This window comes from Vidua macroura, chromosome 17 (genome assembly GCF_024509145.1).
Source record: "Vidua macroura isolate BioBank_ID:100142 chromosome 17, ASM2450914v1, whole genome shotgun sequence".
Classification (NCBI taxonomy): Eukaryota; Metazoa; Chordata; class Aves; order Passeriformes; family Viduidae; genus Vidua; species Vidua macroura.
In genome coordinates this window covers 10,495,380-10,511,862 of record NC_071587.1, presented here as the reverse complement: position 1 = coordinate 10,511,862, position 16,483 = coordinate 10,495,380, and the positions used below count along the sequence as shown (strand labels likewise).

General features: G+C 49.2%; 1 protein-coding gene across 1 annotated transcript; it reads right to left on the bottom strand.

The window, feature by feature from the left end:
- Window positions 1-291: 291 nt before the first annotated feature.
- HRH3 (histamine receptor H3) lies at window positions 292-4,455 on the bottom strand. Its single transcript, XM_053992956.1, has 3 exons — window positions 4,230-4,455; window positions 3,804-3,970; window positions 292-2,937 (listed from the first exon to the last, which is right to left on the bottom strand). The coding sequence occupies exons 1-3, from the start codon at window positions 4,438-4,440 to the stop codon at window positions 2,059-2,061; spliced, it is 1,257 nt and encodes a 418-aa protein (XP_053848931.1). The 5' UTR covers window positions 4,441-4,455; the 3' UTR covers window positions 292-2,058.
- Between the last annotated feature and the right edge of the window lie 12,028 nt (window positions 4,456-16,483).

Sequence of the window (16,483 nt, the reverse complement as noted above, 5' to 3'; positions counted from 1 at the left end):
GGAATTTTGCATTTTCTGGTCTGGAAAAGACCAGAACTGGTGAGAATTGAGTGATGTGCCCTCACCACAGCCTCTGGGGGCTGTCAGGAACCTGCTCACCAGAGGTAGGAGAAACTCAGCTGTTTCGGGAGCTGGTTTTTCTGTGCCATGTATATCTGTCTCCTCAGGTAAACCCAGAGATGTTTTGCTTCCAGTTGGATTTTATCATTTCTGACAACACCTTTTTCACCATAAAATATTCAGCAAGCTTCTTATAAAAATACTTTATTGAAGTTTTCAGGAGGGAGCAGACACAGGGAAAGGTAGGAGCGGGCTCAACATTTATCCTGTCAATTCACAGCACACACACTTCGAGGGCTGTATTTTAACCCATATATAACAGACTGACAGAACACGTCACAAGTCTGAAATATCACATACACAAGACAAGACATCATTTAAAACCTGACTTCAGGTGACAATACTGATCTACTTGACAAATATCACTGAGATACAGCCGGATGGCATTTTCTTTTTCCTTTTAGCAGCAGCCAAAAGCAGTTTGCTTGCAGCAGCAAAATGTAATTGGTGTTCACAACATCGTAAGCTTTTGGGTACTGCTTTACAACATTTGGGTTTCTATTTGTAAATGTAGTTTTCAGACTCAGGATCTTGAGCTCCCCTGTGCAATACTGTTAAATATGAGCATTTGCCATGGCAACTAATTACTCATTTGTGTTACTACATCACTGAGCAATGCCAGCAGTGGAATTAATCTGCTTTTTGGTCACAGTGCCTCTGTGCCCAAAGAGGTTGCAGAACAAATGGGCAACTGTGATGAAGCATGAGATGGGAAGCAGAGGTAAAATGACCAGGATTTTATGTAAGACCAAAGCTAGAGCCCTAGTCTCTTGAATCTGGTGCTCTATCTGTGTAATTAGAGTGACAGCTCTAAAAAAATGTAAAAATTAAAGAGTAAAAGAATTGATGCTTGTGTTGACTGAACCAGCTCAACCCAGGTCTCCAATGAAGTGAGGTATTTTAAAAGAAAGAATGCAAGAGTTCTGAAACATGAAAAATTAAAGAGGTCTGAAAGGAATATTTTAAAAAGGAACATAAAAAAAAAAAAAAAAAAAACAACACCACAAGATTTGCTTCTCTCTGAGTTTGTCATTCCCTAACACAGTGCCAGAAGAGTATCTTTAAGTTCCTGCAGAAGAGATTTGAAAACGTCTTTGGGATGTCAGGATGGAGTCTGTGGAAAAGCTGGTGCTGTGCTAGCACCTTTACATGGGCACAGAGCCCTTTTCTAGGGCCCTTCCTGCTGCATGGCTCTGGGCAGGAGGGAAGCACTGGGCAGCGTGTGGCAGGACCCAGAGGAAATCAGAGCAGTTTTGAAGCAGGGAGGGATCAGGCAATGCCAGCAGCACGCTTCAAGATGCTCAATGCCTCAGAGCCTGGCTGAAAACTCCTTACAGAGTTTAGGGCAGAGATCTGTCCCTTCTTGGGGTGTGGAAGGGACATCTATTGCACTCCATGAAACAGGGATCCAAATTATGGCTGCAGCTGCTGTAACAAAAATGATAAATGAGATGTTTTCCTTCTGAGGTTTGTTCTTTTCTTTCTGTATCATCATCTATGTGTAAAGGTGTGAGGGAAAAAACAGTCCCATTTATGAGAAAGATCAAATCTGCCAACAGCTAAGCTGTAGTTTAGCACAGTAGTTTAAGCCAGATATTTATTTTTATTTTTCTTTCCAGTTTTCAGTTTATTGGAGCAAAATGCTGGTGCTGCTCAGGCTGACTAGGTGGCAGCAGAGCTCTTTTGTGGCACCTGCAAGTGGCAGACACAGATTTCACTGCTCGTGGTTAATGTCAAGAAACACCTTTATCCTTCTTTGCAGTGGGATTTTGTTGTTGATGAACTAAAATAAGTTAATAGTGCGCTCTCTTCTGCCTTCCTCACCTGCTCCACACCACTGCTTCTGGGTTTTTCCAAGGAAACAAGCTCCAGTCCCACACCAGTACAGCAGAAGTAAACCAAGGCTTTTCTCACCCTCACACTGGGCTGGCTTCACTTTCAGTAGTTCTGAAGGGCATAGTGAGGCTGAATCTTCAGCTTCTTGGGACAAAGGAGTTTAGTAAAAGCTCTTCTGAAGCTGGAGTGGCAGAGAGGGTACAGGACAGGGTTGACAGCTGAGTTGATCCACAGCAGCCAAAAAGAAGTCTCGTACCAGAACTCAGAGATGCACTGGCCGTGGCAGCCAGCGCGGATGATCATCAGGAGAGTGTACGGTGCCCAGCAAATCCCAAAAATGCCCACAATGATTGCCAGTGATTTGGCCACTTTCTTGTCTCTGGAGAGCCTGAAGCGTTGAGTCGTGCTCTGGGACACGATCTTCACCCGTTTCTCTGAGGACAGAGCGGAGGCTGAATTTTTGCAGCTCTTTTTGTTGCAACACTTGGGTTTCCTGGAGCTCTCCGAGCTTGTTTCCAGCAGGTCTTTGGCATCCAGGCTGGAAGTGGAGACTGCTGCTTGAGCTTTGCTCTTAGAGAGGTCGAGGGTTTCAGCTGACTCCTTCTGCCCCCACTTACAGCATTTCAAAGAAAGCTTTGCTTCTGGGCTCTTTTCCATCTCTTCAGTGAAGGACTGGTTGTGCACTTCGTGGAAAACATCCAGGCGCATTTTGGTGCGCTTCTGGATGTTCAGGTAAATGCTTAGGTTGAAAAACATCACGCTGATGAAAGGGGTGAAAAACTCCAGCGTGGAGGCTGTCATGAGGAAATACCAGTTGTAGAAGAACTCAGCGTAGCATTCCCCACTGGGGATGATGCTCTGGCCTGATATGTACTCCCAGCTGATAATGGCAGGTCCGTACAGCAGGAATGCCAACACCCACACCATCACCATCTTCAGCACTGCTTGCCTGGTGTTGCCTTGCTGGGCTCTGTAGGCAACCTGCAAGAGGAAAGCCTATTCTTACACACAGTCCCACACCCCAGCTGGCTGAGGCTCCTCACAAATGGACTATTAGCATTCCTGGTAAAGTTGCTAGGCAATGCCCCAGCAGTCCAACAAATTGATATGCCATAGGCAACAGGAGCAATTGCTAGATAAATCACACTCTTACAGGGAAGATTTAGAACACTCATTTTACAGCTCCAAAATATGGTGTCTGCTAAGTGGAAATGTACTGGTTTGGCTGGAGCCTGGCAGCTGTCTGCACCCACCACTTACCTGAGCTGTCCCCAGCTCCTCCCTGTAAGTCCCAAGGAGAGGGACTTGACAAACTCCTGGGCTAAATCCGTGCTGTATTTGTAGTCAGGGAATGAGCAAACAGCAGTGGGTCAGATCTGCCTGTGAACTGCTCGTTACCTCCTGCAAAAGGCCGAGCATTTTGATCTCCCACAAGCTCAGAGACCTTTCCACATTCCCTGCCAAAGCTGGCAGTACAATCCACTGCCGTGTTAGCCAGGGGGAAGATCCGAGTGTGACTGCAATCCACTTGTTTGTTCTGGGGATAAAAGCTCTTGCAAGTTAGTTTAAAGTCTGCTTACCTGGCTGGCTTGCTTGTACACTACTATTCTGTCACCTGGGAAGGGAACACCTGCACAACAGCGACTGAGCCTTAAGTGATTGAATTATGCCAGGACTACTAATCTGAAACCACAGCTGAATTATGCATTTGTGGATGATTATTGCCTTCCAGGCTGAAAGAGCCATAATTTCTGGAGGATTCAACAAACTTTTAAGTATTGCAGACAATCTGGAGAGTAAAGCAGGAGGAGAGTTATATCCCTCTCAGCTACCATGACAGGACTCACCGCTCTTGTCACCGAGAGGAATCTGTCGTAGCTAATTAGGACGATGTTGAAGACCGAAGAGGTGCACAGCAAGTAATCAACCACCAGCCAGAGTTTGCAGAGGCTTCTCCCGAAGATCCATCTCCCCGTCAGCACATAGGGCACGTAGAGGGGGATGCAGAAGGCACCTGCAAGCGGAGGGGTCCGTTCCCGGTGAGAGCCGGGCTCTGCCCCGGGGGACCCGCGGGTGTCGGGCGGGTCCTTCCCTCTGCGCGCCCGGCCGGAGGGAGCGGCGGGGGGACAGCGGGAGGGGACCGGGGACTGCGGGAGGGTGTCGAGGGCACGAGTGGAGCCCGGGGGGAGCAGCCGGGCAGGCTGCCCGCCCCGCCGCCGAGTTGCTGCCGGGCCGTGCCGGCGCCGGCGGGCGCCCCGCGGGCGGCACTTTACCTACGAGGAAATCCGAGATGGCCAGGTTGAGGAGGAAGAAGTTGTTCTGGGTGCGCAGGCTGGAGTCCGCCACGAAGGCCAGCATCACCAGCGCGTTGCCCGCCACGGTGACGGCGATGAGCAGGGCCATCAGCGCGCCCAGCGCCGCCGTGCCCGCGGCGGCGAAGCGCCCGGCGGCGGCGGAGCCGTTCAGCGCCCCGCCGCTCTCCATGCCCGCACCGCTCCCGCCGCGCCGCCGCCGCGGGGCTGCTGCCCCTCCCCGCCCCGCCCGCTCCCGCCTCTCGCTCCGGCCCCCAGCACCCTCGCGTACCCCCCGAGCAGCCCCGAAACCCCCGCAGCGGCCCTAAGTCCGCCCAAGCATCTCTGCATCCCACGAGAGCAGCCCTGAGCATCTGCACGTTCCCACGTACCCTCTCAGCCCGGGAGCATCTTTGTACTACCCAGAACATCCCTTCATTCCTCCAGGGCATCCCTGAGAATCCACACATTCCCGTCTCAACCTGGTAGCATCCTTGCATTCCCTTGGAGCATCCCTGAATCCCCCCCAGAGCATCTTCTCCCATTTCCCTTCTCAACCTTGGAGCATTATTGCATTACCTCAAAGAATTCTTGCCACCCCCTAGAACATCTCTACATTCCTGTTTCCCCTCTCAACTCAGAACCATTCTTGTATTCTCCCAGAGCATCCTTGCATGCTGCACAGCAACATTCCTGCATCTCCCCAAAGCGTCCACCACGGGTTTATTGCTCCTGCCGTGGGGTCCCTGCCTTAATGAACAGAAATGAAGTCAGAACTTCATTTGCCTTTTAATCAGCCAGGAGGGCTCCCTGGGCAGGTGGAACATGGTGATGATCTTGTCACTGCTCCTCATGGGCAGCAGGAGGAAGAGGTAAAGCTGCCGGGGTGCAGGCAATTCTTGGTCTGCAAATCTTGGAGCCCCCAGCCCCAGCAAAGTGATTAACTCTTCATTCTTCCACTACTTATTCACCCTTCATAGCCAAAGAGAATAACTTCTGTCTGAGGACTTCTTTCAGCAGGTGATTCTGCAGGATGAAATTACCTACCAGTGTACAAGCCCTGTGCACGGTGCCTGCTCCAGGCGGCAGGAGAGGAAACATCCTCACAGTTATTGTCACAGGGGCAGGATCAGCTCTGCTATCACCACCTCTGGAGAACAGCACAGGGATGTGCAGAGCAGCAGCTGCAAAACAGAGAAGGTACAGGCTGGAGACCCTGACCAGGCACCCCTGTGTCTGGGGAATTCGAGAAACAGAGAGAACATAAGCAAAGCAAGAAAGCTGTGCAAACCCAGAAACAAGCCTGTAGTTAAGGCCCAGGCGGTTTGCCACCTTCTGATTGCTCCAAAAGCTATTTTCACCTCAGGAACTACTACAGCCTCGCAGAATTCCTCTTCAAACACGCTGCCGCAGCCGCTGTCCTGCTGCCGGCGGCGGACCCTGCTGGGAGAGGGCTCGGCAATCGCGGTAAATCTTTTGCAGCCGGCAGAGCCGAGCACTGCGAGCACTTCTCAGCACTCCCTCAGGGTGTGGCCTTTATGGCACCCACCCAAGGGTGGCCTCAGCAAGAGCCAGCCTCATCCTGTCCCTTAACGCGCCCAGCACTGGGACAAGGCGCCGGCTCCGCGTTCAGAGCCGGGCTCGCTTTTCCCAGCTGCGCGCACAATGAGCCGGCAGCCGGGCGAGCCTGCAGCTGCCTGGCACGTGTGTCGCCTTCCTCGGGGAGACAAGTGTCCCCAAGCCGGTCTCTCCATGGATGGCTGAGGCTCCGCTGCTGCCGCATCCCGACAGAGGATGTCACTGTGCGCTCGTGGAGCCGCGGGTGGGAGCGCGGAGGATGCGGCGTGCGAGGAATTCTCAGCCTTGAGGTACCTGGTGCGGGCTTCAGCGCTGCTCGAGGGTGATCGCCCTAGCCACCCACCTGCCTGGGCCGGGATTTCCCCAGCAGAGAGGACGGGAATTTTATGCCGATCACCACAGATGTGATGGAGAAAGAGTTTTTTTTATTTTTTGATGCCCGTGATGTTTAATGAACCCACAAACCACTTTCACAGCGTGACTGTTTGTGATCTGGTGTTATTTGTAATCTCCAGCTACTCAGTCAAGCATTATTGTTCATTGAAATGTTTACAAATTCCAAATGATGGGGTGTATGCTGTGCAGCTCCCATCCCTAGGAGCAGTTTGCTGTTTGTTAGCTGTCATCCATTATTCAGAATTTTCCCTGTCCAGACAGAAAGCAAACTCCCTGCTTTGTACCTAAGATAATTTATATAGTGATACAATACAATGTGGACAAATCACAGTTAATTTTTATCCAGAGTAAATTTCTAGGATTGTTAGATAAAAAAGAAGTGATAGAGCTCAGATTACAGGTTTCCTGATCCTGATGTTTCTCTCTTGCTTCAGCACACAGGACAAGTGTATTTCTAATATATTTCAGGAAACGTGCCATTTGGTAATAAAGGAACTCACACAACCTGTAGTTAAAGCAGATCACAGTCAGACATGCAAGCAGATGGTCTGACAGCTCACGTTTGGACCTGGCTCACACAGTACATATGCCATGTGTAGGTATCCCATATGCTCATAAGTGCTTACATAAGTTCTCATTGGGTGTTCTGATCACCCTGCATCGGACCATGGGGTCCTCTGCTGGGCAGGGAGATCTCCTGACCACTGCTCAATCCCTGTGGATCTGTACAGTGGAGCCTTTCTGGATGGTCTGAGCCTCATTTCTCTCTGTTCTGACGTTGTGCCTGAGCAGCAGGAGCTGGGGGTGGCAGATCACAGGATGGTTCAGGCTGGAAGGGACCTCTCGAGATTTTCTAGGCCAACTCCTCTGCTGAAGCAGGGTCAGATACAGCAGGTTGCCCAGGGTTTTGTCTGGTTGGGGTTTGAATATCTCCAGGAATGAAGACTGCTGACCCCTCCAGACAACCTGTTCCAGCTGCCCTCCAGACTGCCCTCACAGTCAAAGAGTCTTCTCCTGTCTGCACAATCTTGCCCACAGATAGCTCTCTATAAAACTAGAGCTAGGAGGATATGCACAAGTTGTAGTTTTTCCATTGCTTACTTCTGTCCCATGGAGCCAGTTTGTCTCTGAAACAAACTTTAAAGAAAGAGATTATTAAAAAATCTCTTTGTGTTCATGTCTTTACTGATGAGGGTTGAAAGTCCTCTGGCATTCACACAAGTATCTGTCACTATGAAACTTTTGTTTTATTTCCCTTTCTTCTGCCTTTCATCGTGGGGCATGTTTATTCTGTTTGGAAAATTCCCTTTTTTGAGATCCCCTTACAAGTTACCAGCACACTTGGGTGAAGAGAAGGGCAGTGTGGCAGAGAAAAGAGATTCCAGATTGGCTGAGGGCAAAATCTTCAGGGAGCCCTTCAGCTCCTGCTTTGCCAGACCCCCAAGATACAGCACAAACCCTCAGTATAAATGTTTCACACGTAGCACCAATGAGTAGGACACAGAAAACGCCAGGGGAGCATTTCTCCTGTTTGCTTTGCAGTGAAATGCTACTCTTTGATATATATTTCTCTTAAAAACAAACCCAACAACAACTTTTCTGTCAAAACTTGGGGAGCTGTTAGGTCTGAAAACCAGCATGGCAACCCAGACCTGGCTGGGACATGATGAAATCAGTCACTGGATGTGCTTCATCCAGCTCAGACAGGGGTCAAAACAGCTTCTGCTGCTGGCAGGAGGTCTCTTCCTTACCATACTGCAAGGGACAAAACTGAGTGAGTTTGATGTCAAACAAAGACAATGATGACCAGAATAATCCTTGAAAATGCTAAGAAATAACCTGTGAGCCAGCTTTCAGAAAGGTGGGAGGAGCTAACATCTCCACTCCCACAGCAACATGTGCTGAGAGCTGCAAATGGCCACAAAGCCACCACGTCCCTGAGAAGGATCACAAATTCTGGAGGGGAATTGTCCCCATCTGGGCACAGTGTGTGTCCACCTGCACTCAAAACATGTCCTGTACCTTTTCACTTCTTTCTTTTCCTTCCTTCTCTCCTCCCTTTGTTTTTTTCTCTCATTCCCAGCTGTAACCTGAAAATCCAAACTCCCAAAGTGTTAAAAAGTGCATCCTTTAGTACAGGGAGACTTTCCATAGTTGGACCTGTCTCAAGCTGCCATGACTGCTTTTGGCTTCTTGGGAACGAGCTCCTTAAAATTACAAATCGCCTTGTCACCGCAAAAAGTCACATTTCTATCCTTGTTCAATCCAACAGCACTTTTGTGAGCAGGGAAAAGCTGAATTTAACGACTCTGGGGGAGGAAAACAATGCAGGGCAGGATGAGTAATGCCATTAGTAATGAAGTAACTGTCTGATCAGAGTTAACACCTGATTCTTGCCAAGGCCAATTCAGTATTGTATTTCAAAATGAAAATTTCAGGGCACAGTGGGGAATGAAACCAGAAGTCATCCTACATCTGTCAGCCTGGACTGAGCTGGCAGCTGCTGCTCAGACCAATAGATGTTTTCAGAGAGAAACAGCAGGGTCTGAATATGAAGATGTGAAATCTGTGTGCAGCTGGTACCAACCATGCTGGAAGCATTTTGCCACATGGAGGAGTGAATGTTAAAGCTCTGTTGAAAAAGTATCTGTTAAATCTGGTACTCCATCAGGCAATGGCCTAAGAGGCAAGGCTGGCCTTTGTTTCTAATAGTCTTAATGGCAGCAAACAGTGTGGGTTAGGAGTGACAAAAAGAGATTTGGGAAGGACTAAAACATTTCTAATCAAAGCCAGTTCTGTTCCCAGGCAGATGGAAAACAGAGCAGCTGTAGAGAAATGAGCTGGGTTTCTCTGGGCCATGGTGCAAGCTGTGGCACAGTGGGCTCCTTTGCCCTCCATCAGACTTCATAAAACTTCAGGTCACTGAGCAATTAGAGGGGGAGGGTTTAAGCCCATTTGTGGAGTCCATGGATATCTCCAGAGCTACCACCAGGTTCTCAAGTGAGGAGAACTACAAATGTCAGCTCACTCGCTCCCTGCAGGAACTCATTGGTAACCTTATGTAATATTTAACAGACTTACTGAGCTAATTAAGTATATTACTTTATATAGTAACTAACATATCTCTAATATGTATCAAAATTTAATTCAGTTAAATTCATTATCGCTGCTCAACGTGGGCCCAATTCTCTTTCCTCTTATAAAGATGCAAATCCATTAATTCTTTGTGTGCATCAGGGAGGATGATGGAGCCCTGGGTTCACCAGACCTCTTCCAAACACAGGCAACTTTGCTCTTGTCTCTGCCCAACTTAACTGGACCAAAAGAGTTTCTTCAGAGGCATGCCAGGGCAGCTGAGAGCAGAAGCTGTCCCCAGAGGCTCCCATCAGGTGTCTTACAAGCTGGAGGGTCCTTCAGGCACAGTATTTGAGGGATTTTTCTGTGAGCCAAAGCTTCTGTTTCTCATATGACGCTTCTTCCCCAAGCATATGTGGTTGTATTAGCAATACGGAATAGAGGGAAACACATTTCTCTGGAGAGTAGAGGGCAAACAAATGTCTGTGTCTGAGATTAGGAGAATCAGCAGTCTAGCTAACTTTATCTTGTTTATTTGGCCATTTGGCTTCTGTGAAAATGAAAAATGGTGCTGGGCAGTGTCTAGCCAAGAGGGTCTGAAGTTTGAGTCAAGAGTCTGAAGCCTCTCCAGTGGCTCCTGTGAAATGGTGCAGCAGCTCCTGCCCAAGCCCTTTGGGCAGCACTCCACCATATCTCTGGAGATGCTGCCATTGCAGGCAGGAATTTCAAGTGTTTGTGTCTCTAAAAGCCCTCTCAAGGTTTAAGGTCCAACACTTAAGCAAGTGCACTTTCAGTTATCAAGTGCATTTTCTCCAGAGAAAGGTGCCCTTCCTAGGGAGAGGGTAACATCCCTCTGTCCTTCCAGCCCTTGCCACCTCTGCCAAGTTCCCTGTCTCACCTCTGTCAGCCACTGTGGCCACTTCTGCATTTTTGAAGGGGCTGGATTCTGTTCAGCTCCCTGGTTGTGAATGTACTGCCAGAGGGATGCTGCTCCCCTGCCTGCCCGCTGCCTTCCAAAGCCTGGCCCGCATTCTCCAGATCACCCTAATTCAGAAACACCTTCATCTGTACAAGGATTTTCCCTGACTCCTGGCTTTTCTCATAAAAAACCCTGTCTAAACCCTATGTCTGTCTGCTTGAGACAATGCCAAGCCTGCCCTTAGATCTGTAGCAAAGGCAGATGGAGAATGTATTTCCTACTGAGCCGTGGTGTGCCTCATGTGCTCCCTTCTATTAACGATTGCTCTGGGTCCTGATCTCCGACTCATCATTTTCATTCTTTTGATGTTCATTATAAGGCAGCAGAGACTAACAGAGTATGTCAGGCATCCAACTACAAAGGCATGGGGAAGAGGAGTGAAAAGGGACAGTGACAGGAGGAAGATGAAGCATTTAGGAAGCATCAGCTGACTGCAGGCAAAGCTGCAGAGGTGCTCAGGATGTTTCTGCCCGTGCTGTTAGCTACTGTCTTCCTCTTCCAAGCCCAAATCTGTGTTGCTGAAGCTAGTTTGACCTCTAGAAAAATCATTTGGAGTCAGATTTGTGTAAAGATAGTACAGGGCAAAGGAAACAGAGCCCTCCTGGGTCTGGAGAGCTGAGACCTCCAGCAGGTCTCTTTATTGGTCTGGCTTGCAACAAACAGGGTTTTAGCAAATAAATCCATCTCATCAGCCACCCTGGGCTTTGCTGAGGCTTCTGGCCTGAAGAGGGGGAGTTTGCTGTGGCTGTAAGTAACAGGATTCTCCTTTTCCTGACTGTGATGCTGACAGGGCTCTTCTTGTGAAGGCTGTCTTGGTAAACTGTCTTTGGGGACTCCAAATGCTACAGAGCTGCCACTGGATGTCACAGCTGCTGTGATCTGAGTTCAGACCATCCTGGAACAAAAAAAAAAGGGAAAAAGAAGAACTGAAAATCCTTCTCCCTCCAATGAGTAATCATGTCCTGCTGGTTCTGACCTCTGCCTGACCAGAGTGCAGCCGTGCTGGGGGGAGAAGGTGAGGACAAGGAACATGAATCACTTTCAGTGTAATTTAAGGGACTGAATAACACAGGAGCTGTAGCAAAACAAATGTGCAGGCGCTGGGTCATCCTTCTGAAAGGTGTTTGCTGTCATCCCCCTGGCTGTTCTCTGCCTCAGCTCAGCAGGATCACTGGTCAGATCCAACACCTCCAGAGGATGAGGGTCAGTCAGTGAATTTCCTGCATGGTGTAGGCCCAGAGAGCAGAGAAGAAAGAACTTGGGGAATGCAGAAGCCAGATCTCCTTTTAGGCTGCATGACAAACTGTACCTGCTTATCCCAAAACCAGTGGCCACAGGAACTCCTCTTACCCTCTGGCTTCACACACATCTCCTCCCTGTGGAGGCTGAGAAACATCGCCCTGGCAGGGCAGGGGAAGCATGAAATCATTCCCACCTGCCTCTTTCCTTTCTCTCACAGGGCCTACAAGGCACTGTGAAGCTTGAAAATTAATGCCAGCCACACAAAAATCCCTGTCTTAAAATTTTTGCAGGCAGTATTATCTGATGAAGGCTGGCTTGGTGCTTGGTGGGTGGAGGATTCCTCAGTAACTTGCTTGGAAAAAGAGAAGAGCAGCAAAAACAGGAATGAGATGCAGACCTGAGCATGGAGTGAGGATGCCAAGGGGTCCAGAGGTTATACAGCTCCCCTGGAGCCCAGGGCTTTCTCTGGTCACTACAAAGAGGGAGTTTTCCTACTTTCCAAGCAGATGTTGAAGGAGACAAAAGGCAGCGATGCCCCATGAGCAGAGAGGTTCTCCTGGAGCTGTGGCTGGAAAAGCAGAGCCAGGACAACTGGGAATAGAGGAGGGGACCACACTGGAGCCAGGTACCATCAGCATCTTCCTGGTGGCTTAAAGGTTTTGGCAGTAGGTGAGGAACTGGGATATTCACCTTCCCCACAGGGACCTGGGTCCCACCACACTGCCAACCCCTCCCAGGGTGCAATTTCTCTTTTAGTCTCCCCTTGTTCTGCTCTGCTTTAGCTCTGTGAGTGAGGTGCTTTGTGGGAAAGGCTCTGCCTGTCATTTCAGGTGCTATTTCCCTTTTCCCTTGCTTTATGCTGTCCACCAGCGTTGTCTGACAGCATGACATGGTTCATTAAAAAAGGGAGGGATCAGGTGCAAGATGAATTTTCCAAATAATTTTGCAAACGACCATGTGTAGAGGCACAGAACAGCTTTCTGAAACAGAGTTAATAATTCCAGTTGTTAATAATGCACCACTCACAGCTGATGCTGCTCCCAGCACCCACAGCCAGTCTGTGCAGATCCCACTTGTTTGCAGGCAGGTTGGGAAGGAGAGAGAAGTGATTCTGAATAATATTTCATGTGACATCTGGCATTTAAGAATATTATGGCATTGTTTTAAAACACTTCAGGATTTCTAAGCAATCGTGCCAGAGATTGCATGTACAAAAAATGTGCTTAGTTGTTTCTATAGGTTGACTTTCTACATGTGATCTCCTCAGCTTGTCACAGCACTTTTTTGAGCATTGGGACACACCACAGACTTCCCCAAATTAATTGTGCAAAGTGCATAGTGTTTTGAAAAACAGTTCCTAAATAGATCCTGGGTATTGAGCAAGAAAGGTAAGTGATTAGGAAAGCACATGAGTTGCAGCAGCTGCTGGATTTCAGAAAGTTTTAACAAGTACAAGCCCTCTTGAAAACAAGCAGGAAATATCCCACTATATTCCTCTAATTCAATTATCATGATTAAGTTGGGGTTTTTTAATGACACTACTTTTAGCAGCTCAGACCACCTGAAGTGGATCTCCTGCTCGCTGCCCTGGCCAGCAGGGCTGCAGAAACATGGCATGAAGGGGTCATCAGGGCTCATGGAGCTTCAGGGATGTGCTTCAAAGAGCTTTTTTATTACTCTGCTCATCATCTTCAGAGCTCTGGTCGCTGTGTCAGGCTCTCGGCAAGGAACAGTGGAAAAAACACTGCAAGGACAAGGAGGAGGGAAGATTGTGTCTCTAATTGCTCGCCTGTAACTCTCTGCCATTGTGCATTCTGCTCCTGCTCCTCATTAGCATAGAACCGGGAGAGTATTTAATTGCAGCACGGCTCTGTCCGTGGCATTATCTGCAAGCAGAGCAGATCGGCTCAGCCTTGTGGGGCTGAGGGAGTGATGAACGGCTCTGATGGGGATTGGGAGGAGCAGCAGGGCACAGCTGCTGGAGATCAAGAGGCAGAATACAAATCACAGGGTGCTGGGCTCCAGTCTGAGGTTATACAAGTGCTGCCATGAGCAGGCTGCTCTCTTCTTTCCACTGATCACTTGGTGGTGGCAGAGTCCCACATCCCACTCAGCATCCCAACCTGTTTTGCAATGTGAGGCTGATTTTCCAAAGCATTCACGGCTGGCTGTGGGGCAGGGAGCTGCAGGGACCTGGATTTGGGATTGCACACTCCTTGTCATCCTGTCCTGTGCACGGTCATTGCACAGTGGCATTGAAATTCCGTCCTGGGCTTGCACAACGGCAGCAGCTGCGTGGAGAGGAGAGGAAGGAACAGAGTTGTGCCCTTGGGAGTTGTGTGAGGAGGAGTGAGGCTGAAGAATGCACTGAAATCAAGCCACGACTTGCAGCAAAGGGGCTCTGTAGCAGTGAAATGTACCTGGCCACAACTTGCTTTGCTGATGCACGTGCTGGGGGACAACGTGAATTTGAGCTGCTCTACGTGGGGCAGCCAGAAGTGGAGGAAAAACTCTCAGACTTTACCTGCAGTCTGGCCTGCAGCACACGGGGAGATGCTAAAGCTGTCCCTTCCTCAGTCCCTGCTCCTGCCACCCGGGCTGGAAGCTGGGCTCAGGCCCATTCCCCAGCCGCACCGGCTGCAGGTGAGCGTGGTGTGCAGCCTGCTGAGCTGGCTCCGTGCTGGGGGCACGCAGCCGGCTACCAGGGGAGTCCAGAGAGCTCTCTGGGCCACTTAAGTGCCACAGAGTGAGGGGTGGGGGCTCAAACCAATGCTCTCTGCTCTCAGCTGCCCTCTTCCCTGCAGGAAAAGGGGTTTTTCTTTGGCCTGGCTGGATCTGTGCTCAGGAGCTGATCTGACCGGTGAGGAGGGTAAAATCAACACTCTTAATTTGGCATGTTAGCCTGAACATCCAAGTCACCACACAGCTCTGCAGCCACCTCATCTCCTGCTCCCACTCCCACAGCCTCTGTGCTGGTGCCCTGAAGTGCTGCCACCAGCATTAGACATAACAGCAGGCTTAATTAAAGGGTGGCAGCCTGCCAGCATCCAAGAGGCAGAGCTGAGCTGGCTGCTCTGCTTTCAAAGGGGTATTGGAAAAAAAAAACCCACACTGGGAAATAGCAGGGCAAGCCTTGTCACACTGATGTTGCTGTGGGTCAAGCCTCTGCTTTGCCTCAGGTCCATCCCCTGGGAAGAAGAGTTGGGCAGGGGCTCTGTGGTCCCTGACCCTGTGGCTGACCCCACTCCCAGGATGCTCGCAGGGACCCTTCCCAGTGGGGTGCACAGGGTGGTGTTGAGTCACATCTCCATCCTGCCCTGCTGGGGAGGAATGTATTCCTTTCTGTCACAAAAGGAGAGGACACATTATATTTCCATGGTTATCAGAGATCTCAACATCTCCCCAGAGACCCCAGCAGGAGTGAGGGATGGCGACCGCCTGAGCTGTGCCCTGCCGTGGAGTTTTCATGGCATCTGCTCCTCCACCTGATGGTCTCAGTGCAGTCTGGATGCTGGAGGATCCCCATGGATGGCTACTCTCAATCCCTCCTCAGTGGAAAAAAGCACTTTTGCGTCTGGAACCAAGTGCCAGCAGCTGCACAAGAGGAGGACAAGGACAGACCCACGGTGGGAGGAGGAAGGTGAAGTCCTCGGGTACCCCTCTGCAGCAGGCAGGTCCCTGTGGCACATGTGCTGCTCAGCCCGAGGCAGATAACAGACAATACCCCGATTATTGGAATGCATTTAGCACTCTGCAATGCCTGGTTAAAGAATAGCTCTTCCAACAAAAGGAAAAACTAGAGAAAAAGAAATCAGCCTTTAGCTTCTGAGTCCTCGCTTTGCTTCACCCTCAAGATTTGGTCTGCTGTGTGTCCAGCATAATTATTAAGCAAGTTCTGATGGAAGAATTTTATTTACCTAGCCTCAAAAAGGAAGAAAGGAATCCTTAATAGTGGATTAGATCAAAAAAACCATAATTTATTTTTCAATACGTGCTTTAGATGTAAGATCAATGGCTTGAGGCTGATTGATAGGAGCTGTTTGCAAAGACCTTAGATCTAATTGTACCCAGGCAATCACACAGACCTTTTCTTTGACCAGCACTAGACACCATCCCTCTTGTGCAGATGGGGGAAGGGACCAGAAAATAGCAATACTTTGCATTGGAGAGTTGCTCAGCAACTGCTCCATATTTTTGAGTTATTCTTGAGCACAATCTCTTTTCTCTTTGATCTTCACGCAATTTTTGTTGCTGTTACCTCTCAAAAAGACAATGTTTTAAAAGAATTGCATCTCCATTTGCCACAATATTTTATTATTTTTAAAAAAATATTTGTTTTCCCTCAAGCATAACCAAAGCCTGATGACCTTAAGGAAAGCAGCACATTACTTTGCAGAGGAGAGGAAATTAATGTTCACCTACTCTGCTAGAGCCTTTCATAGGGCACTGGGAGACAGAGATTTAGCATCTTTTTCTCTACATGGTCCACAGATGATATTCAGAGACAAAATAACTGTGTTTAGCTCTTGCCACCAAGCAGCCACTCAGCTGGGTTTGGACAGGCAAGGTGGTGTTAGAGCTCCCATTTTGGCAGCCTTTGATCAAGAAATGGCAGTGGGGCAATTGGTCAAGGGAGGAGAGTGCCAGGGCTGGGATTTCTCACCAGGCTGTAATTCCAGACAGAGCTTGGCACGGAGAACATTCCTGATTTGGAAGGAGAACCACATCTCATCCACCAGTTATTATGAGACCTGCTGATAAACGCCTTTATGTGACACAAAAAGTGATGAAACCCTGAGCTGCTCAGCCTGAACCAGAGCTGCCTCCATGCTCTGGATGACACAGATCCCTCATGAGGCCCAGCAGAAAGGAGCTTCTGGTTATTGGGGTGCATCTGATCCTTTTCTCTCTCTCATTCATTTTCTGCTATTGCCACACACAGAGGGAAACAAAAGTTTTGCTCTGC

What these genes read in the sequence shown, in the direction of transcription:
- HRH3 (XM_053992956.1), bottom strand. Translation starts at nt 4,440, where the DNA reads ATGGAGAGCGGCGGGGCGCTGAACGGCTCCGCCGCCGCCGGGCGCTTC. An exon ending in CATCTCGGATTTCCTCGTAG is followed by an intron (nt 3,971 to 4,229) that starts GTAAAGTGCCGC and finishes CTCCGCTTGCAG; the next exon opens with GTGCCTTCTGCATCCCCCTC. An exon ending in TCCTCTCGGTGACAAGAGCG is followed by an intron (nt 2,938 to 3,803) that starts GTGAGTCCTGTC and finishes TTCCTCTTGCAG; the next exon opens with GTTGCCTACAGAGCCCAGCA.